At 44.7% G+C, this 24,144-nt stretch overlaps 1 protein-coding gene across 2 annotated transcripts in view; it reads left to right on the top strand.

Moving 5' to 3' along the window:
* Positions 1–24,144, top strand: part of LOC147446904 (callose synthase 9-like) — a 146,392-nt gene that overhangs the window by 14,150 nt on the left and 108,098 nt on the right. For both annotated transcript variants that reach the window (XM_086522848.1, XM_086522849.1), the window contains exons 2-10: positions 8,068–8,165; positions 8,601–8,764; positions 8,871–8,970; positions 9,482–9,592; positions 10,534–10,656; positions 10,818–10,910; positions 11,001–11,122; positions 11,233–11,344; positions 11,480–11,605. In XM_086522848.1, the coding sequence (XP_086378974.1) occupies positions 8,068–8,165; positions 8,601–8,764; positions 8,871–8,970; positions 9,482–9,592; positions 10,534–10,656; positions 10,818–10,910; positions 11,001–11,122; positions 11,233–11,344; positions 11,480–11,605 (1,049 nt within the window). The remainder of the gene's footprint in view (positions 1–8,067; positions 8,166–8,600; positions 8,765–8,870; positions 8,971–9,481; positions 9,593–10,533; positions 10,657–10,817; positions 10,911–11,000; positions 11,123–11,232; positions 11,345–11,479; positions 11,606–24,144) is intronic.

The following is a 24,144-nucleotide window of genomic DNA, read 5'->3' as shown; positions in this document are numbered from 1 at the left end:
CGCACATCATATGCAGCTTTGGGCAAATCCCAATTACGAACCTGTTTCACCTTCGCGGGGTCTAGCTTTACGCCATCTGCAGAAATGATATAACCCAAATAAGTGACTTCAGTAAGAAAAATTCAGACTTCTTAGATGCAATGTACAATTGACACTCATCCAAACGAGTTAGTACCCTTTCAACATCTCTTTCATGTTGTTCCCACGATGCAGAAAAAATGAGAATATCATCTAGAAAGATGAACACACATACACCTACCATGTCGCCGGAACGACCTACCATGAGATGATTGAACGTACCCACGGCTCCTGTCAATCCAAAAGGCATAACAATATACTCCCATTGCCCTCGCTCGGTGCGAAAGGCGGTCTTGAAAATGTCGCCTTTGAATACCCGTACCTGATGGTATCCACTTTTGAGATCGACCTTGTTGAAAACCTTTGCCCCATTGAGCCTATCGAGGATATACTCAATGCGAGGCATCGGAAACTTGTTCTTGACGGTCATCTTGTTTAATGCCCTGTAATCAACACACAAATGAGACGAAGCATCCTTCTTGCGAACGAACAAAATAGGGGCAGCAAAAGGACTTACACTAGGACGTATGTATCCTCTAGCCACCAACTCCGTGAGTTGTCGCTCTAACTCTAACTCTGTGACTTGTTCAAACGGTAGGGAGCCTTACTGACAAGCTGCGCTCCCTCTATAAGCTCGATGCGATGGTCCTCCGACCCATCCGGTGGGAGACGAGGTGGAGATCATCGTGCGAAAAAGAGATGTTTAAATTTCGTAAACAACTCCGAATACTTACCTGGAGCCTGAATGCTCTGGGAAACTGGGGCAGCATAAATGAATGCCACTTGTGCTCCTCGTCGTAATTCACGCTTTACCTGTACATGCGAGATGAGAGGCAAAGAATGCAAGCCCTCCTCAACACGAATGATGAGGGGGGAATTCGTTTTGGCATGCAAAGTGAGAGTGAGAGCCTCCCAATCAACGAGAGGGTTCAGTTCACGAAACCACTTCATGCCTAAAATCATATCACATCTTGAGAGAGGAGACACAAGAAATTTCCTACGAAAAGAAGCTTGTTGAACGGTAAACATCACATCAAGGCACTCCTTCGTGATGAGAGAGTCCATACCAGGAGCGAAGCTAGAAACCTCGATAGGAGATTTCTGACTAACCTCTAGGCGGGCTCTCTCAACAAGAGGGGGACTAATCACATCATGCATACTGCCTGGATCAAACAATATGATGAAACGTTGTCCGTTGACATGACCATAACACTTCATGAGAGATTCATCAATGTGTGTGTCAAGATGCAGGTTGTGTTGTGACAGAGTTTGTGGTAGTTGCGGGTGCCTTTGGTCTTAGGACAATTTTTCTTAATGTGACCCTTAATGTGACATTGAAAACGTAGTGTCTTAGGACAGTTTTTCTTAATGTGACCCTTAATGTGACATTGAAAACGTCTACCTTCTTTAGCATAAATCACTTGTTCTTCAGTCGTGATGTATCCTCCTATAATTCCTTGAGAAGCTTTTTCATCAGGGGTTAGCTTAGGTTTTGCAGGTGCTTTAGCTTTACCCTTAGATTCATTGTTAGAGTTCTTTTCCGAGGAATTAGAGGAAGAAGGGCTAGAAGAATTACTATTCTTACCATTCTTACCGTTCTTACCATTCTGTGTGTACTGAGAATTCTGCGGGGCTCCTTTAGAAGTCTTGTTTTCCTTAGGCTTTCCTTTGTTGTGTTTCATCTCGTGGGCGAGAGCAATGGCTACTGCTTTGTTGAGATTGGGTGGATCGAGTACCTCGATATCATCCTTGATATACTCGTCCAATCCGTAAAGAAACGACTCCTTGCGCTTCTTATCCGATTTGCGTAATTGAGTGCCGAGCTGCAAACCCGATTAGAGAAAGACATAACCGGCGTACCGTTTTGCTTGAGAGCTCGCCAATCGTCCTTCAGTCGTGCAAGGTAATGAGGTGGCATAAACCGCGCCTTGAGCTTGTCTTGGAAATCAGCCCAACTAAAAGAGAAGGGCGTGAGATCGTCGGTTGCCTCTAGGTACGCGGCTAGCTGTGCCTCTTGCCAAGCCTGATACCAATTTATGGTATCACTGGCAAGGTACATAGCTGCCATCAAAACTTTGCTATTGCCTGTTTTCTTAGTTGTCGCAAAATAAGTATTAAATTGATGTAACCAAGAATGAATAGCAGTAGCATCCATCTTACCGTCATACTTACTGAAAGTCAACTTCTCTGTGACTGGATTGTGTGAATCCGCATCGTGGCTTGCGCCACTTGACGAACTCCCACGATCTTTGGGTGATTCGGTCTTCGAGGCTAGGACTTGGGAAATAAATTCTTGATGACGAATCTCCCTTTGAGCTTCTCGCTCGGCGTCCCTTTCTGCTTTGCGTTCTTTTCGTTTAGCGCGCTCGCGTTCAAGAGCAAGTCGCTGTTCTTGTCTTGCGGCAAGAGCAAGGCGCTCACGTTCCTGAGCAAGGCGCTCACGTTCCTAAGCAAGTCGATTCTCTTCTTGTTGTGCAACAAGTTTGTCGTTTCTTTCATCGCGCTCGCGGTCCTTGGCTTCTTGTGCACGGTCCTTTGCTGCTTGTTCATCTGCTTTGCTTGCGAGTTGTGCCAAGGCAACTCGATTCGTTACTTGTTGTTGTGCCATCATGTCCAACATTGACTTGACCATCATCTCCATAGGAGTGAGGACAACTCGTGGTGTAGATGGCGAAGGGGGAGGGTTGGAAAAATCTCCTGGTGGGGAGAATCCTTCGTCGCCTCTCTCATGCTCATCACTTGAATGCGAAGTATCCATGCCGCTTCGGGTGACGACCATGCACTAGGATCTTTGGTTCTTAAGTTCACGAGGAACTTGGGTCTTGAGGTCTTGAAGTTCTTGAGGGTTTCTTTCGCTTGCAAATTGCGTTGGAGAAGGATCTTCTCTTCACCCGAGTTCTACCCTTTTCTGCGGGCGCACCCCTTGGCGGCCTTGCACTCACACCAAGGTTACTTTTTCCCACCTCACGTCGATTGGCCGGCCGCTAAGTGCACGGTCCGCTCTCAATGAGTGAAAAGAGACACAAGGGGAGGTTGGACAAGCCCTTCTTTCTTGGGATTCCTGTCACTCTTCAACAAAACACGATTAGGAATCGCCACGCCCAAGTAAACTTGGGTTCGTGCGACCGCAACAAGCAAAAAAATTCTTGTGGTTCTTTCCTTGAGTAATGCAGAACACTCTCAAAGCTCTGATACCAATGTAAGGTGCAGCGGAATGAATGTTGTATTTTCTCAAGATTAGTGATCTTTATTGCTCAAGGTTCCTTTTAGTTCTTAGGGAAAGAGAGAGCTTTCCGTCTTGTGAAGAGTGCTATGATCACGAACAAAGTGAGTGGATTGTGCGTGCAAGTGAATGAGACTGAGAGAGGGAGAGAGAAGAGATACGACACCGAGAGGTTGTAAACCCCCCACTCTCGTCGGCGAGAGTGGTCTACTTGATTGCACAAATGCGTACAATGCAAATGCAATGGACTGATGCAACGGAAACTATGTCGGTGAAGACGATGAAGATTTCGGGGCTGAAATAGATGCTTCTTTTATCTGCTGTCCGCAAAGGGCAAAAGCTGAAAACCTGTGCCACTTCCGGGGCTGAATTGGCTGGTTTTTCTCTGCTGTATATGGCTGAATTTGACTGATTTGTCGGCTGAAATTCTGAGGGAAAAACGCTGTGGAAACCCTACTCCTTTAAGCTGGTTTTTGGTGTTGACAACTTGGCTGAAAACGCTGCCACAACAGGAGGTCTCAGGCTGAAAACGCTGCCCCAATGATGGTCCAAAAACGCTGCAAGGGCTGATCCTTAACGATCCCAAAAATGCTGGCTGCTGTAAGCTTGAAGGGGGAAAACGCTGCTCCTCATGATTGCTGGCTGGCGTTAGTACTTCTTGGGGGGGGGCTGCTGCCAGGGAATGATGGAAACGCTTGGCTTGAGGGTAGAGGGATGGCGATGCTGATCCTGGGAACGCCAAGAGAAGGGAGGGCCTCACCAAGGGATTGGAGAGGGTCTTGCTGAGAGAGGGTGGGACACCTGTTGCTTGGGGAAGCCTGCCGTGTCTTTGCTCATCTGCCAATTAGTGCTAACTTGGGTTTGCTTATAAATTAAGTTGCCCAATTTGCCCTACTGAGTACCCAACAAAAGTCAATAAATAAGTGAAAAATGTCAAAAATAGGGAAAAATGGGATAAAGTCATCTGAAAAATCCCCAAACTGACTCTGATGGAATCTGATGGAAATGCTTATGCTTATGCAAGGTGCAACCAAAGGATATGCATCTAGACTGAGTGAGTGGGCATGCACGGAGACTCACAAAAGTGCAAGATCACTCCTAATCTAACTTGACTGGACTTGACGGAAACCCTGTTATTGTGTAGCTTGTCCACGGACACATAGGGTTGGGATGTGTCACGTGACATGAGATTTGCGAGGTTCGGGACTTCATCTGCGGTGTCTAAGGGCTGAAATTTGAAAACGTTGATGGTTCTTGATGTTCCGTCGCGGTGAATCTGTAAAACGTTGGGGCTGATCTGCAAATTAAAAACGCTAGGGCTGAATTCTGTGCTTCTGCAAAAACGCTAGGCTTCTGTTGTGTCTTGCTGTCGCCGGGTTGGTTTGCAATGCAAAACGATGGGGCTGAACTGCAATGGAGAAAAACGCTGGCTGTCCTTGGCTGAAAACGCTAAGTCTCCTGCCCGGGGGGTCTTGCTGAGAAGTTGCTTGCTGAGCAAGGTGCTCCTGCTGCCTCTTCTGCCAATTAGTGCTAGTATAGGTTTGCTTATATACAAACTTACTCAATTTGCCCTATCTACTTTCCGACAAAAGTCACTTAAAAATAATAAGTGAAAAATGTCAAAAAATAGGCTAAATGCACCGGAAATTCCCCTGAAGGATTCTGATGGGAATGCTTATGATCATGTTGTGTGCAACCAAAGGATATGCATCTACACTAAGTGACTGGGCATGCACAGTTTGCGAACAAACTCACAAAAGTGGCACATCACTACTAAATCTAGATTGACCGGACTGATTGAACCCTTGTTATGCTGTAGCTTGTCCACGGACACATAGGGTTGGATGTGTAATGTGACACGAACCAATTCTTGAGTGTGAAGGTCCCTTCGAACCTCACGATCGGCCCCCAAGGCCGCTCGTCTTGCTTCGGCTTCCTCCTTTCTTTGTGCTTTTCTTTCTTTTCGTGCATCGCGCTCACATTCCAAAGTAATGCGAGTCGCTTCTTGTTGTTCTGCTTTTCTTTCTAGTTGTGCCATCGCAATGCGATTCGTTTCTTGTTGTTGTGCCATCATGTCCAATATCGACTTGACCATCGCCTCCATAGGATTTGGTACAACTCGTGGCGTCAATCTGATGGGGAAGGGGGAGGGTTGAGAAAGCCTCCTGGTGGGGAAAACTCTTCTTCGCCACTCCCATGCTCACCACCTCCATGCGAAGTATCCATTCCGCTTCGGGTGATGACCATGCACTGTGATCTTTGGTACTTAAGTTCACGAGGAACTTAGGTTCTTGTGGGTCTTGGGTTCTTGGGTTCTTGAGGTTCTTGAGGGTCTTCTTTTGCTTGCAATCTGTGTTAGAGAAGGATCTTCTCTTCACCCAAGTTCTGCTCTTTTCCGCAGGTGCACCCCTTGACGGCCTTGCGCTCACACCAAGGTTGCTTTTGCCCACCTCACGTCGACTGGCCGGCCGCTAAGTGCACGGTCCGCTTTCAATAAGTGAAAAGAGGCCCAAGGGGAGGCTGGACAAGCCCTTCTTTCTTGGGATTGGTGTCACTCTTCAAAAACACGATTAGTAATCGACACGCGCAAGGAATCTTGGGTTACGTGCGACCGTAACAAGCAAAAAAAATTCTTGTGATTCTTGTGGTTCTTTCCTTGAGTGATACAGAACACTGCCAAAGCTCTGATACCAATGGAAGGTGCAACGGAATGAATGTTGAACTTTGCTCAAGATGAGTGCTCCGAACTGAGCTCAAGGTTCCTTTTTCTTAGGGAAGGGAGAGCCTTCCGTGCTTTAATGAGAGAGTGCAAGTGATCACAAACAAAGTGAATAGACACTGTGCGTGAAGGTGTTGAGACTGAGAGATAGAGAGAGAAGAATACGACACGAGAATGTTGTCAAACCCTCCTCCAAAGGCCCCACTCTCTATGGCGAGAGCAGTCTACTTATGGTTGCACAAATCTCTACAATGCTTGGACTTGCCGACAATGAGGACGACGACGAGACGAGTTGAAATATGAGAATGCTAAGGGCTGAAATCTGCAAATCTTTATCTGCTGAATTCTGACTCTATGTCGACAGTCGATGACGATGATGCGACGACAACGCGCTGAAAATGCAGATGCTGAAATCTGCGTTTTCCGGGCTGAATCTGCAAACTTCGCGGGATCTGACCGTGCGACGAGGATTTGCTTCGGGAAGGTGAGATCTGCGAGGTTCGGGACTTCTTCTGCGAGTGCTAAAGGCTGAAAACTGAAAACGCTGATGCTTCTTGGTGTTCCGTCTCGATGAATCTGCAAAACGTCAGGGCTGATCTGCAAACCAAAAACGCTAGGGCTGAAAACTGTTCTGCTGCTGCCGGTTGTCGTGCAAATGCAATACGCTAGGCTTCTTGATTGGTCTTGCTGCTTCTGCCGGGGCTGATCTGCTGTGCACAAAACGCTAGGCTGCCTGTGGATGAAACGCTAGGTCCTTGCAGATGCAAAAACGTTAGCTCTGCTGATGTGGGGGGTCTTGTTGAGAATGTGCCTGTTGAACGTGAGGTTCCTGCTGCCTCTTCTGCCAGAAAGTGCTAGCGCTAGGTTTTATTTTATACAAACTTAGTAAATTTGCCCTACCTACTTCCAACAAGTCACTTAAAATAATAAGTGAAAAATGTCAAAAATAGGAAAAATAGGTCTACTGTCCCGTAAAATGATCCCGATGGAATCTGATGAAAATATGATGATCATGCTGTGTGCAACCAGAGGATATGCATCTAATCTTAAGTGTCTGGACATGCACGGTTTGCGAACAGACTCACAAAAGTGCCAGATTACTTCCTATTCTAGACTGACTTCACTGAATTGAACCCTGGTCATGCTGTAGCTTGTCCACGGACACATAGGGTTGGATGTGTCACGTGACAAGCCCCTTTCTGAGGCTTCGATTTTAGTTGCCCTAGATAAGTCAGCCACCTTCCCTGTTCATACTGATGCTAGCCTCATTGATGTTGGGGCTGTTCTAGCCCAGCCTAGTACTGAGTACAAGTTGAACTGCTTGGTCTACTATGGAAGTCGCCCTCTAACCAAAGGTGAGAGGGAAGGGTTGGCAAGTCGTTTTCCATGGCCTTTTATGGCCGTTTTTGCTTTAAAAAGCATGAAAGGCAAGCCCTTTGATGCTGTTTTGTGTTTTCGAAACTTCTAGAAATCTCTGAAATGGTTGAGAATTGGAAAAAGTCAACATTTATCCTCTTGACGAGTCTATCCATTAAGGTGAATCAATTCTAGTTTTCACTAGCCAAAAAAATTAGGGTTTTCAGCATGGGTGTGATTTCTATTACTCGATGCTCGTGATCTAGAGCATGCCACAGTGGAGACCTATGACGTTTTTCTTGGTTCTTGTTGGGTTTGATGGCCTCATATATAGAAAGCCAAGTTAAGCAAGAATTGCTTGGATTCCAAGCGCTTTTAGAATGGCTGTTTTTAATTTGTAGGCACAGTCTCAGTGTTCCATCTTCCAACTTCTAAGGCTGTTTCATTTGGGAATCGAAGCACTTTGGTTTTGAGTTGGACCTAAAAAAACGGAGCTCAGCTTACGGTAGAGTTTATTAGCATACTGGAAGTAACTGATGGCTGCTCTATCAGAGTCTATCTTGTGCATTGTACATTACATGCATTATGTGATGAGAAGGCTGCCGAATGCATTAATTCATCGCCCCATATAATTGACTTGATGTTACCTGCTCGAGTATTGACCACCAGGTTTTTGTGTTTTAATGTGCAGTCTGCGAACATGCTTATTCTTTATCTCAAGATCTTGATCCAAATAGTGAAGGCAGAGGAGTTTTACAATTCAAGACAGGGCTCATGTCGGTTATCAAGGTACTAGACATGTTGGATTAGACATAGTTCATCTTTGTCTGCTTTGGTTTTCGAAATTTTTGTTCATTTGTGTGTGTATGTGTGTGTGTGTGCAAAATTCGCAGGCACATGGGAATATAATAGTTATTAAATCCTTGACATCCCATATTATGGACGTGTGTTGCCTAAAATATCATTCTCAGGATGATCAAGGTTTTAATTTTTTTGTCTTGATTGTGTGTTTTGTGCAACTGTACTAGCTCCTCTCATTGTTTGTAAGGTCATTCTTTCCTGAACTGATGAAGTTATGTGTATATGCTGTAAATTAGTATAAATGTTTTGCTTTCTTTCTCTCTCTGCATGTGTTGAAATTGACATGCACTGTAAAGAACAAGAACACTTGGTTTAGGAGCTAACAGTGGCTCTATCTTAAATTTGGACCTCTGTTTTCTGCAGCAAAAGCTGGCAAAAAGGGAGGGTGAAAGTATTGATAGAACACAAGATATTGCACAATTAGAAGCATTCTATAGGGGTTACAGGATGAGACACAACATTGATGAGCTTCGAGAGCAAGAGCGGCTTCGTAGAAGCTCCGGTGCTGGTGGCATTGATCCAAATGAGTAAGGGTGGTTACATTTCTGATTTAAAGGCTTATCTTCTGCTCTCAAAGTGCACTATTTCTTTTTTGAATTAGGCTCTCATACTTCATAAGAAACCTTTTGACAGATTGGAGCGAAGGAGTTTGAAGATGAAGAAAGTCTATGCAACTTTGGGCGTTTTGAAGGGTGTCATTGATTCCCTGCCTCCAGAGCTGATCTCTGAAGATGTATATATACTGAGCCTTGACTGCTTGCCTTTGGCAGCTGATATTGAAGTTTTGAATGACGCTTAATTTGTTGTGTGATGACACTTCTTATCATGTCAAATTTTTAGTGCTGCTAAAACAATTAGTTTTTCCATACTCGAACCACACGGCAATGCCACACGGGTATGGAAGTACGGACCGGCCCTGCCTTCCGAATCATATGTGATCCTAATTTTATAGACAAATATGCTCAAACTAGTCAACTACTAAACATTGAGAACATCTTTGTGAAAGATACTTGAGGCTTGAGAACTAAACTCAACACTTCAAAATCGGACTTGAAAGCTTTAACAATACGCATATCTCACTATCAAGAAAAGGACAAGTATGGTTAATGTTTTTACCCTTTTTCATGTGGGTATGGAATTGAGCCATACGGATAGAATCCAACAATGGTCTGGAGATTGTGCACTTTTAAATGACTGAGGTTAAATTTTTTGAATCTAGCAGTAACGTAAATCTTTCATTGCAGTTCAAGAAGATGCTAGAAGCAGATGCTGCAAAGATTGAAGAATTTAAAGCTTACAACATTTTACCCTTGGATGCTCCAGGAATAGCAGATGTTATCCTTGATACCTTGGAGGTAAGGATGTGGAATAATTTGATCTATTGTTATCAGGATTTTGCCCATGCCATCCAGTCAGGCCACTATGGATGTGTTGAGCTTCTTTAGCTTTCTACTCTTGAACCTAGAGCAAAGGGTGACTGTTGTTGGTGATAAGGTTGCTAACCATCAACCCAAACAGCTAGCTAAGTAACCAATTGTTAAGTTAATTTGACCATTAGCTTTTCAGGTCTTTGAACACAAATAATTTTACAGGGTCACCCACAGCTTTTCAGCTAACATGTGGATGTAGTATCTGATCAATGTCTGCAGTTGCTTATTTCGCCTGTTTATGAGTTAAACCTCCCTTTTATGTCAAGGATTGTCAGCAATGTGTATGTTTTGCCTAGTCATAAAGGGCCATAAGCTCAACAGGACACTTGCTTAAGTGTTTTAAGGGCAAGCGCCCTGACAATTTGAACACATGAACTGAAGGTAGGTGTCCCTTTTACTGTGAAAGTCCAGAAGAGCTTGAACGTACCATTTTTTAAGCACAAGCCTTTATCATGGGTGCATTCATTTCAGACTTCTGCATTGAAGATCTGTTCAATATGCCAATGATGGCCCTGTCCCCTTGTCCTCCCTTTGGGAGGTGATTTGTACCTTTTGAACTTCTCTGTATTCTGATGTTTATGAATGCTTAGTAAGCACTGAACATTTCTCATGTTCTTTTCACAAAATTTCCTCAGTCAGGATGATTGTAGTCTTCAAAAATCCTTGATAGTTGTTTACAGCTACTGATGTAAGACTGTGCCGTCATACTACTCCATTTTCTTCACGTAAAAGCTAAGTTTGTTGTTTCTCTAGTGTCATCTTATTGAAAGTGAGTGCTGTGGAACTGTAATTTCCTTTTGTAAAATACGGTCAGTGAGGGAGGGAGCAAGAGAATTTTTGGTGGGATATTAAACAGTTTTATGCAGATCAAAGCTGCGGTGAACTCATTGGAGGCACGTGGCCTGGCTTCCTTACCGGAGGATTTTGAGATTCCACACTATAGACGAATCGATATGTTTGATCTTCTGGAGTACATTTTTGGATTTCAAGTAAGTTCTTAGGGCCATTTAAATATCACTCTTCTATAGCATGTGCAAGGGAGTTAATACTTATTAAAAAGCAGGCTGTGCTTTTATTCAACTTCTGTTGAATTGAAGTCCGCTTCTTTTATTAGTAGTCAGTATCTCATCAACATACACCTGGATTTCAGAAAGACAATGCAAGCAATCAACGGGAGCATTTTGTCTTGTTGCTTGCGAATGCCCAATCGCGTCTCAATGTACCTCAGGGAGATCCAAATCAAGTCAGTTTTCAATGGCACATTCGGTCTGGTTTGAAATTTTCAACTGCCTCATTTTCTTTCTTATACAATTCTGGTTTAAATGGCTTGAAGATGCCTGAAGAAGAGGGTCTTCAGCAACTTGATGAGAATGCCATAAACAAAGTTTGCGAAAAAGTTTTGGACAATTATTTTAAGTGGTGTGATTATTTGCAGCAAAGCTCATTTTATCTGAGGTAAACATCTTTAGGCATTGTTCAGAAAAGGAGTTTTGTTGGAATAACTGAATTTAAATCTGAAACATGCTTCTCATAGGGTTTTTGTCATTTTACTTTGATTATTGCAGCAATGCAGATAAGCAGACCAAACTTTTGCTAGCCTCTTTGTACTTGTTGATATGGGGAGAAGCTGCCAATGTTCGATTTCTTCCTGAATGCCTGTGCTACATTTTCCACCAAGTAAGTTCGATGGTAGGAAATATTTTATTTTTTTCCTTGATGAGAAAATACCATTCTAACTGCAAGATGGCAGCAAATTTCAAGGGCAGAGGAACTTTAAACTGTAGTGACATATGTGATTCCACAATTCTGCAGATGGCAGGAGAGCTGCGTGTAGTTTTGAACGAGTCTCCAATACAGCGGGCCAAAAGCTGCAAGGAAGAGATTGGTTCATCATTTCTAAACAGAATCATTTCGCCCATATACTCTTCATTAGCAGCGGTAAACAAAGTTGTAATTGTTTGTTTCTCTGTGTGACATTGATAGTGATGATCATTCTCTTTTAAGTGGTTTTTCTTGGTGTTGCTTAAGCTTTTTTTTGTGTGCACTTAAGTGCTAATTCAAAGCAACAAGAGTGCTTCTAAGAGTATACATTATATTTCCATGCCCTGAAATTGCTAAAAAGAATGATGTGGAACACAGCGTTGTTGAAGTTTGATTGGCTGAAGACAAAGAAACTAATGATGCCACGTATTCAACCCAATATAAAATGTTTTGAAATCCTATGCTCTATATTGTATTTACTTTTATAAGAAATACCTAATGTGACCATTCAAACTTGATAAGTGCAATCAATGCATGAGCCCACGCATCTTAAGCATTCGAACGTGCCTGCTTATAGTAAGCGAAACAACTCTAGTAGTAGAATTGCTAAAAGATCCTCCATAAACGTATCGGCGATACAGATTGCGGGGATACCCGTAATACTGCATTCTTTGAGGGCAATAGATATTCGTGTTGATTGGTAGTTATTGCAATATCGGGTGAATCTGACATACATGTTGACATTTTTAACACTAGTCAGATGCCTTCCTTGCCTACCTAAGAACTCATTACATGTAACGGGAGGGCACTACGTGCCAACAGGAAAGAACAAACTGAACAACTTTAAGCAATTCAAATAACCATTGAACTGAAAGAGATGCACAACTCACACTGACCCCAAACCCACACTGGCCCCAAACCCAGGCACCCCTTTTGGTATTTCTTTATATTGCTTCAACTCAGACACAGTACAAGCCGGTACTCTATCCTCTGCACTCCCACGCGGAGATGTGTTAGAGACTGAGCCGATGGCACATATTTAAAGATCGTGGGCCTATCCAAAAGCAGTAAATGAAAAGCATCTAATCCTAAAAGCATCTGGCCTCCCAAAAGCAGTCAGCGCAATTTCAGTGAATTATGTACAACCTGCCATCCCATCAGCCACCAGTGTCAAATGTAGAATTCCGCACACGTTGCCGCGTGGCACTTTCAACGCAAATTGTGGGCGTCCATAGAACTGCCACATCATCATTTTTTATGCAACATATTATGCGTGTGTGGGTAGTGCTTGATTATTTTAATGCCCTTAGGTCCCCATTGGAGGGGGTCCTATAAGTTGGTGGGAGCTTTCTTTAAAAAATGGACCACACGGCAAGACTTTGTAAGTTGGTAAAACTTCTTCTGCTTCTTTTTGTCACGTGCACATCTAACCCTATGTGTACGTGGACAAGCTACTTCATGACCGGGGTTCAGCTTAGCCAAGTCAGTCTAGAATAGGAAGTGATCTTGCACTTTTGTGAGTCTGTTCGCAGACCGTGCATGTCCAGACACTTAGATTAGATGCATATCCTCTGGTTGCTCACAACATGATCATTAGATTACCATCACAACCCATTAGGAGCATTTTTACAGTGCATATGTCAGGTGACACATCCAACCCTAAGTGTCCGTGGACAAGCTACACCATAACAGGGTTTCCGTCAGTCCAGTCAGTTTAGATTAGAAGTGATCTGGCACTTTTGTGAGTCTATTCGTAGACCGTGCATGCCCAGTCACTTAGTATAGATGCATATCCTCTGGTTGCACACAGCATGATCATCAGTATTTCCATCAGAATCCATTAGAATCAGTTAGGGGATTTTTCCAGTGCATTTAGCCTATTTTCCCTATTTTTGACATTTTTCACTTATTAATTTAAGTGACTTTTCAACAAAAGTAGGTAGGGCAATTTCGGTAAGAAAATATATAAGCAAACCGAAGTTAGCACTAAATAGCATATAAGCAAGGAGAACAGCAGGCCATTGGCGACAGGTTCCCCCCTCTCAGTAAGACTCCCCCAAGAACCTCTTGGCGTTTTTCCTCACCCAAGACCTAGCGTTTGCAGCATCGCCAGCAACGCCCCTGGCCTTGGCGTTTTCAGCAGTTACATGGCCGAACCCCAACTTTGCACTTAGCATTTTGCATCATTGATAGCAGGCTCTATAATCTGGCGTTTTCAGCATCAATTCGCAGCAGATACAGCAGCGTTTTCAGCATTAAAACGCAGCACCAGGCCAGCGTTTTCGTCAGGCAATTTCAGCGTTTTTCTTGCAGCCTAAAGTCAGCCCCGAATTTCAGCGTTTTACTTGCAGCAGATTTCAGCATTGAGCGTTTTTGGACAGCAGTCAGAAGCTTCCAGTTTCAGCCCCGTTGTCGGTCTCGTCATTCCCGTCACCACCGTCGACATAGCCTAGATTTGCATCAGCCACATGCATCAACATTGTACCACTTTGTGCAATCAATCGTAGACCACTCTCGCCAACGAGAGTGGGGCCTTCGGAGGAGGGTTTTACGTCTCTGGTGTCATATCTCTCTTCTCTCTATCTCTGAGTCTCATATACTTGCACGCACAGTGTCCACTCACTTTGTTCGTGATCATAGCACTCTCCATTAAGAACGGAAGGCTCTCCGTTCCATAAGAACTAAAAGGAACCTTGAGCAAATATGGATCACTCATCCTGAGAAAGAACAACATTCATTCCGTTGCACCTTACATTGGTATCAGAGCTTTGACAGTGTTCTATATCACTTAAGGAAAGAACCACAAGAATCACAAGAATTTTTTTGCTTGTTGAGGTCGCACGAACCCAAGTTCGCTTGGGCGTGTCGATTCCTAATCGTGTTTTTTGAAGAGTGACAGGAATCCCAAGAAAGAAGGGCTTGTCCAGCCTCCCCTTGTGTCTCTTTTCACTCATTGAGAGCGGACCGTGCACTTAGCGGCCGGCCAATCAACGTGAGGTGGAAAAAAGGAACCTTGGTGTGAGCGCAAGGCCGCCAAGGGGTGCGCCTGCAGAAAGGAGTAGAACTCGGGTGAAGAGAAGATCCTTCTCAAACACGGTTTGCAAGCGAAAGAAAACCTCAAGAACCTCAGATCCTCTAGAACCCAAGATCCTCAAGAACCCAAGTTCCTCGTGAACTTAAAAACCAAAGATCAAGCTTGGTCGTCACCCGAAGCGGAATGGATACTTCGTATATAGGTGATGAGCATGAGAGAGGCGACGAAGAGTTCTCCCTACCAAGAGATTTTTTTGAACCTTCCCCTTCGCCATGTACGCCATGAGTTGGACCAACTTCTATGGAGGCGATGGTCAAGTCGATGTTGGACATGATGGCACAATAGCAAGAAACGAATCGAGTTGCGTTGGTACAACTAGCAAGCAAAGCAGAACAACAGGAAGCTAAGGACCGCGAGCGCGACGAAAGTAACGAAAGAATTGCCGCACAACAAGAAGCAAATCGCATTGCTAAGGACCGCGAGCGCGACGAAAGAAACGAAAGAATTGTCCCACAAGAAGAAGCAAACCGCATTGCTTTAGAACGCGAGCGCAACGAACGAAAAGAACGAAAAGAAGAAAGAAAGGAGGAAGGGGTAGCATGAAGCGCGGCCTTGGAGATCGAGCGAGAGACTCAAAGAGAACTACGCCCTCAAGAGTTGATTCAACAAGTACTTGCCTCGAAATCCGAACCAGCCAAAGATCGTGGGAGTTCCTCAAGTGGCGCAAGCCACGATGCGGATTCCAACCATCCAGTCACAAAGAAGTTGACTTTCAGTAAGTATAATGGTAAGATGGATGCTATGGTTATTCATTCTTGGTTGCATCAATTTAATGCTTATTTTGCGACAACTAAGAAGACAGGAAATAGCAAAGTTTTGACGGTAGCTATGTACCTTGCCGATGATGCCATCAATTGGTATCACGCATGGCAAGAGACACAGCTAGCCGCACACCTAGAGGAAGCCGACGAACGCACGCCCCTGTCCTTCAGTTCGGCTGATTTTCAAGACAAGCTCAAGGCGCGGTTTATGCCACCTCAGTACCTCGCACGATTGGCGCGCTCTCAAGCAAAATGGTATGCCGGTTATGTCTTTTTCTAATCGTGTTTTGCAGCTAGGTACCCAATTACGCAAGTCGGATGATGAACGCAAGGAGGCATTCCTTTATGGATTGGACGAGTATATCAAGTACGATGTCGAGGTGCTTGATCCAATTTATCTCAACAAGGCGGTAGTGATTGCTCTCGCACAGGAGATGAAGCACAACAAGGGAAAGCTTAAGGAGAACAAGACTTCCACAAGTACCTCGCAGACTTCTCATAACCCTCAGAACGGTAAGAATGGTAAGAATGGTAACTCTTCTAACCAATCTTCCAACAGTCTCTCAGAAAAGAATTCTTCCAATGAATCTAAGGATAAGGCTAACACAATTGCTAAACCTAAGCTTACTCTAGATGAAAAGGTAGCACAAAGAATTGTAGGAGGATACATCACGTCGGAAGAGCAAAGCACTTATTCTAAGAGGTCGTTTTTCATTGTCACATTAAGGGTCACATAAAAAGAACATGTCCTAAGCTTGAATCGAATGACTCTAAAGAATGCACAGAACCCACTTCCTCTGTCCTTGCAATTAATGATAACACGAGTGTGCCCCGAGTTTCTCATGACCCTCCCATTGATGATTCTCTCATTAAATGTTATGGTCATATGATGGGGCAGCGTTTTGTCATATTGTTTGACCCAGGTAGTATGCATGATGTGATCAGTCCCTCTCTTGTTGAGAGAGCTCGCCTAGAAGTTAGTCAGAGATCTCCCATCAAGGTCTCTGGCTTTGTTCTCGGTATGGACGCTCTCATCACGGAGGAGTGCCTTGATGTGTTGTTTGCAATTCAAAAAGCTGCCTTCACTAGAAGATTTGTTGTCTCTCCTCTCTCAGGATGTGATATGATTTTGGGCAGTCGATGGTTTCGTGATGCTAACTCTCTCATTGATTGGGAGGTTAACACTTTCACTCTCAATGCCAAAAGTGATTCTCCCATTGTCATTCATGGAGAGGACATTGTTCATTCTCCATCTCTCATTGCTAAAATGCAGGACAAGATTGAACGGATTCATTAGAAGGAGACTCTCTGAGTCTCTTTTTCTCCAAAGCATGACATACAGGGTTTGCATGATTGAGAGACAAGCATGATGATTTGCATGATCAAGATGTGACTTCTCACGAGCATGATGAGTTGCATGAAGAAGATGTGATTGTTCAGGAGGATGATGTGTTAGTTGATGGTTTTTTTAGCGAAGCTAACCTGGTTGCAGATTCGATCAATCATGAAGGATCGATCTTGGCTCTCGACGAGCCTAGGTCCAAAGAACCCTCACTGGAAGTATTATGTGTTCGCATGATTAGTACGCACGCATTGTTCCAATGTTTCATTCGTGGTCGTTTCTTGTATTTTAGTTAGCATCTTTATGTGATCCCTTTTCCTAGGCATGACATATTGTATGTTGAGCACGTTTCTCTCATGGATGAGCACAATTCTATGCGGATTTCTCATGAAAAGCTGAAAAGTATGCACTCAAGGAAGTCACATTTCATGTCTCTTCCTTGGCATGACATATTCGTAGAGAGAGCACATGACAGTATGAGCACCAAGCATGGGCATTTCCGTTCTGAATTGCCACAGTTGATTGCTCTATATCATAAGAGAAAGATTCGATCTCATTGTTTGCGTGTATGTGGTGAACGGTTTGGCATTCCGTCTATATGTTCATCTACATTGCATACACCGTCTTTAGCGAAGACAAGATTTTTTCCACTCACTTTACATGGAATGGATATGTTCATGGTTTTGTGTTGGAAACGGTTTCAGGAAATTTCAGCCATGGAGATTCTTGAGGAAGGAAGAAGCACGACTCTAGACGAAGTTGAAGCATCGAAGGAGCCACATAAGGCTTTGTGTCGCTTTCGGCGCGGCCCAAAGAAGCAAGCGTTGCAGACCTTTATGAAGTTCAAATACCGCACGATCCACACAACAGAGTGGGATGGTGAAGAGTCCCTTCCAGGATTCCGGATGTCGTTAGCGATCTCCCTCGACGCCATACAGTTCGGTACTAGTACCTCACTTTGAAAAGGAGGGGATGTCACGTGATACATTTAACCCTATGTGTCCGTGGACAAGCTACACCATAACAGGGTTTCCGTCAGTCCAGTCAGTTTAGATTAGAAGTGATCTGGCACTTTTGTGAGTCTATTCGTAGACCGTGCATGCCCAGTCACTTAGTATAGATGCATATCCTCTTGTTGCACACAGCATGATCATCAGTATTTCCATCAGAATCCATTAGAATCAGTTAGGGGATTTTTCCAGTGCATTTAGCCTATTTTCCCTATTTTTGACATTTTTCACTTATTAATTTAAGTGACTTTTCAACAAAAGTAGGTAGGGCAATTTCGGTAAGAAAATATATAAGCAAACCGAAGTTAGCACTAAATAGCATATAAGCAAGGAGAACAGCAGGCCATTGGCGACAGGTTCCCCCCTCTCAGTAAGACTCCCCCAAGAACCTCTTGGCGTTTTTCCTCACCCAAGACCTAGCGTTTGCAGCATCGCCAGCAACGCCCCTGGCCTTGGCGTTTTCAGCAGTTACATGGCCGAACCCCAACCTTGCACTTAGCATTTTGCATCATTGATAGCAGGCTCTGTACTCTGGCGTTTTCAGCATCAATTCGCAGCAGATACAGCAGCGTTTTCAGCATTAAAACGCAGCACCAGGCTAGCGTTTTCGTCATGCAATTTCAGCGTTTTTCTTGCAGCCTAAAATCAGCCCCGAATTTCAGCGTTTTACTTGCAGCAGATTTCAGCATTGAGCGTTTTTGGACAGCAGTCAGAAGCTTCCAGTTTCAGCCCCGTTGTTGGTCTCGTCATTCCCGTCACCACCGTCGACATAGCCTAGATTTGCATCAGCCACATGCATCAACATTGTACCACTTTGTGCAATCAATCGTAGACCACTCTCGCCAACGAGAGTGGGGCCTTCGGAGGAGGGTTTTACGTCTCTGGTGTCGTATCTCTCTTCTCTCTATCTCTCAGTCTTATACACTTGCACGCATAGTGTCCACTCACTTTGTTCGTGATCATAGCACTCTCCATTAAGAACGGAAGGCTCTCCCTTCCATAAGAACTAAAAGGAACCTTGAGCAAATATGGATCACTCATCTTGAGAAAGAACAACATTCATTCTGTTGCACCTTACAGCATAGACCTATTTTCCCTATTTTTGACATTGTTTTTTGTTGGGAACTATGTAGGGTAATTTGACTAAGTGAATATATAAGCAGAGTCCACAACAGACAACAGATTTTCCTAGCGTTAGTAGATTTTCACCGCAAGATCAGTTTTCAGCCCTAGTCATTTTGCATCACCTTGGCGTCCCGGTGTTTCTGCAGATCTACCGCGACAAATCCAACGAGAAGAATTTTCAGTTTTCAGCATAGATCCACAGCAGAACAATTCCCGAACCTCGCAGATCTCATCTTCCCGCAGCACATCCTCGCCGCACGGTCAGATCCCGCAAAGTTCGCAGTTTCAGCCCGGAAAACGCAGATTTCAGCATATGCGTTTTCAATGCGTCGTCGTCGCATCGTCGCCATCGACATCGTCACCGACATAGAGTCAGAATTCAGCAAATAAAGATTTGTAGATTTCAGCCCTTAGCATTTTCAAATTTCAGCCTCTCTCGTCGTTGTCCTCATCGTCGTTGACATCGTCGGCAAGTCCAAGCATTGTAGAGATTTGTGCAATCAATAGTAGACTGCCCTCGCCATAGAGAGTGGGGCCTTCGGAGGAGGGTTTGACAACATTCTGGTGTCGTATTCTTCTCTCTATCTCTCAATCTCATGCACCTTCATTCACAGTGTTCATCCACTTTGTTTGTGTCCATTGCACTCTCTCACTAAAGGAACAGAAGGGTCTCCCTTCCGTAAGTAAAAGGAATGAGCACAATTCGGAGCACTCATCTTGAGCAAAGTTCAACATTCACTTCCGCTGCACCTCACACTTTTGCTGCTTCTTCTCCTAGGGTTTACCCCTCGGCCAAGATCTGCAAGTTTACTCAGTTCTTTAGTGGCTTGACACGTTAGCAGTTTGTAACATTACACTTATACAAAAGGAGGGAGATCACACACTGCTTTGGCATTCGCATCCCATGACTCTCCTCTCTTCTATGTAATATCCTCATCTGTGAGATTAGTGCTTGACATTGGCCTTTCTTACCATATTTGATACATGCGTCTCGAAGGGGTTTTGTGCATGATTGATGCATTTTGGACAACATCTACACATTTTATAAGGCTGTCACAAGTTGGTGACGTGGCATGCCCAACTTGAAGAGCTGGCCGTGAGTACAAGGGGTTAGAGCTTAAAAACTCTAATCTAGAAGAGCTGTAACGATATGGCTGAGGAGCCTAAAGGGGTTAGGGGGTGTAAGGTGCAGCGGAAATGAATGTTGAACTTTGCTCAAGATGAGTACTCCTAACTGTGCTCAAGGGGCTCAAGGGTTCCTTTTACTTAAGGTGTCACGTGACACATCCAACCCTATGTGTCCGTGGACAAGCTACATCATGACAAGGGTTTAGTCAGTCCAGTCAGTCTAGCTTAGGAAGTGTCAGTCTAGCTTAGGAAGTGTTCTGGCACTTTTGTGAGTTTGTTCGCAGACCTTGCATGACCAGACACTTAGATTAGATGCATATCCTCCGGTTGCACACAACATGATCATCAGCATTCCCATTAGAAACCATCAGAATCCATCAGGGGAATTTTCCAGCGCATTAAAACCTATTTTCCCTATATTTGACATTTTTCACTTATTTATTAAGTGACTTTTGTTGGGAACTAGGTAGGGCAATTTTGCTAAGATAATATAAGGTTAGCACTCTCTGGGAGAAGAAGAAGGAGAGCATCAGACACTCAAGTGCAGCAGGCCTCTGGAGACCCTTCTCAAGCAAAGACCTCCCCAACCAAGCTGGCGTTTTCTCTCTGGCAAGCATTAGTATTTTCAGACCTTCAGCCTTGGCGTTTTCCTCAACAAGAACCCCAAGCAGATTCCCAACGTTTTCTTCAACCAAAACGCCAACACATCAATAGCGTGTTCAGCCTCAATAGACTAGTGTTTTCAGCTTCAGTAGACCAGCGTTTTCAGCGTCAGAAAACCAGCGTTTTCAGCCTCATCATACCAGTGTTTCAGCAACCCATAATCAACGTTTTCAGCAACCCTTAGCCAGCGTTTCTAGCCCCGGTTGGACAACGATTTCAGCCATCGATAGCCATCCAAAACAGCCATCAGATTCATCGATTATCAGCCGTCAGATTCAGTTTTCAGTCATAGTCTCGTCCTCGTCGTCTACCCCGCCGGCATCGACATAGCCATTAGACTTGCATCAGCATCATTGGATCAGATTGTGCAATCAATAGTAGACCACTCTCGCCATCGAGAGTGGGGCCCTTGGAGGAGGGGTTTACAACTCCCTGGTGTTTTATTCTCTTCTCTCTCTATCTCTCAGTCTCATGCACTTCCATTCACAGTGTCCATTCACTTTGTTTGTGTCCATTGCTCTCTCTCATTAAGAACAAAAGGCTCTCCTTTCCATAAGTAAAAGGATCCTTGAGCACAGTTCGGAGCAGTCATCTTGAGCAAAGTTCAACATTCATTCCGCTGCACCTTACATACGGAATGGAGAGCCTTCCGTTCCTTTAATGAGAGAGTGCAATGATCACAAACAAAGTGAATGACACTGTGAATAAGGGTGCTGAGAGAGAGAGAAATGAAATGTTATATTAACGTCTTCAAAAGGCCAAAATGACCTATGAGACCAATCAGTTACAAAATAGTGAATCTAATACCATGTCTGGGTACAAAAGAACTAGAAAAGAACTAGAAGTGGAACAAAATACTACTACTACTACTACAATCTAAAACTACGTGGGTGTAGCAGCTGATACAATAGGTACCCGGTAAACTGGATGTAACAGTGTGTGAAACAAAGATGGAAGAAATGGTGAGGATCCATCCTCATCTGCACTCTGGATGTCGAGAGAGTATGGCTCGAATCTTCTGTTGTAGTCTCCGTCGATGCTGTGTAGCTCCTCTCCTCAGTCGCGGTCGTCTGTATCTCTGTAGCTCCAATGCTCGGTCGATGAGAGTGCCAATAGTGGTCGAATGAGTGTGGGACGAGCTCTGTAGTGGTGGCTGCTCCTCTGGCTGTCCCATATCTAGTGAAAAGAAATCTGTAATGTGTCTCTGGGACTGCCTCTCTCTAGCTCTCCCCAGTAAAGTGTCTATACCTGTGTAACTCAAGTAGATATAGTCCAAGACATCTCTGATCCTCATAACTCATGACCCTAGATAGAGGACCAAAACCCTCTCTGAATAAGCAGTGGAAACGCCCCCGTATCTCATAGAACACTGTGCAATGACATATGTAGTGCAACTCTGTCTCTGGCTCTCTCTGGCATAATCGGCATATCCTGTTGTCTGCTGGTATCCCTCTGAATCTACCAGTCTCAATCTCGAGCTGATGTGAGGATGTGCGTATCTGACCAATGGCACAACGCAAACCATGAGACATATGTGTGTCCATGTAGCTGGGTCGAATCACAAACCCATCTCCTGTGAGGTGGAGAAGATGCTCTCTATAGAAAGCCATCTTCGTGCTCAACTCCTGAGGCGGCTCTATCCATGTCCTCCTGGTGTCGAGCTGGATCAGGTCCTGACGAATGAGTCTAGTGATCTCCGCCCGTGTAAGAGACAGCGAGGGTGCCTGAAGAGAATACTGGAAAGGGGGCAACCTGTCCATGGTGAAGCCATGCGTCTGAAACCATGAAGTCATCTGTGCATACCAGCATGAAGTGTCCCCCTGTAGAGCTAACTGTCTGGAAGACTCAAGAGCCAATCTAGCATATCTGTCTCTAGTAGTATCCCATAGGCTGTGCACAAAGGACACTGATCTGGTAAGCGCCTCAATCTCCATGGGGGGGGCAGTTAGCTCTGCTCGAATGATCGCGTGAGGTACGGAGGCCTTGGCTCTAATCAATCGGGAGATCATAGATACCAAGGGCCTCTCCATACGTCTCCAACCATCCTGGCCTACAGAAGGTCCCCATACCTGTACCCCATACATCATAGCTGAGGCTACTAAAGTATCAAAGAGCCATAACTTTGTCCGAGGTTCCTGGAACTGAACCTGCGAACACATCCTCTCCAAGCCTCCCAAGGCCGCATAAGCTCTGGTCAGTCTAGTCTTTGCTGCTCTCCCCAAAGAAAACCTCGGCCCAGTGAAGACTATCCCAAGGTAAGTGTATGCATCTGTATACTCCACAATCTCTTGACCATACGTGAAGGTCGGTGCCGATCTCCTGATCCACTGCGGTGTGGTGTTAAACACCATGACCTTGGTTTTACCAAGGTTTACAGACAATCCACTATCCTCTGCAAAACTGTGTAATGCATCCAACTGTCGCTGCATACCCTCTGGTGAGTCAGAGATCAAGACAATATCATCAGCATATAACAACAATGGGATCCACGTCCCTGCCAGCTGGGCACCTCTATCACCCTCTCTGTCAATGTAATCAGACACCTCATCAACATACATACCAAATAGAGTAGGAGACAATGGGCAACCCTGTTTCACCCCGATAGTGGAGTGAACTAAGTCAGATATCCCCTCTGGGGTGCGTACATGTCCCATCACTGATCTGTATAACGCCATAATCCCCCAAATCAACACTGTGGGCACCCCCATCTCCTGTAGTCTGCGCATCAGTCGAGCTCTCGGTACCATGTCAAATGCTTTGCGGAAATCCACAAAGCTACAATAAATCCGTCTCCCATGTGACCTGCCCTCCTCAATGATAGCTCTGAGTGTCAGAATATGGTCAAGAGTGGAGAAACCCCTCCTGAAACCTGCCTGTCCCTTTGCCCGTACAGCCTCACCCTCTGCCCAGTTACTCAACTGCTGCTCAATAATGGATGCATACAATCGTGCCAGTGTGTTTCCAACCATAATAGTGCGGTAATGTCCAGGCTCTGTAGGATCACCTGCCTTGAATATAGGCACAATAGTAGACAACCTCCAAGTCTCAGGTAATCCCTCACACATGGCACGATTGAACAACACTGCAAGAACCTCCATCAGCATATCCCTAGCATGTATAAAGTGCTCCGCTACTAGACCGTCATGATCGTAAGCCCTCCTGGTCCTCATCCTGTCAATGGCTCTCTTTACCATCTCAGTGGTAAAGAAGGTGCTCGTAGGTGGACATGGCTCTGTAGGATCTGGAAGGGGATCCTGCCCAGGAACCGTATATAACGATGTCGCATACTGGCCCCACACATCAGGAGAAGTAATCACTGGGGGAGGGGAGTGCTCATGGAAGAGTCGCCATGCCTCGCCTGAGTCTCTACTCAAGAACAACTGATACAAGTCTCGCTCCATCTGGGCCAGGTAAGCTCGTTTCTTCTTTCGCACAAGGCGCCGGAAAGCAATCCGCGACTGTCTGTAGGTGATGACTCCTAAATGAAGATCCCTCTGAAGCTGGGCTCTCATCTCTCTGCACTCCTCATCATACCAACTATTCTGGGGCATGCTCCCAGAATGTCGCCTCCGATCCGGTTGAGTGTGTGGGTA

This window comes from Adiantum capillus-veneris, chromosome 11 (assembly GCF_014529385.1).
Source record: "Adiantum capillus-veneris isolate H3 chromosome 11, ASM1452938v2, whole genome shotgun sequence".
NCBI classification, from domain to species: domain Eukaryota; kingdom Viridiplantae; phylum Streptophyta; class Polypodiopsida; order Polypodiales; family Pteridaceae; genus Adiantum; species Adiantum capillus-veneris.
This window is presented reverse-complemented; position numbering and strand designations above follow the sequence as displayed.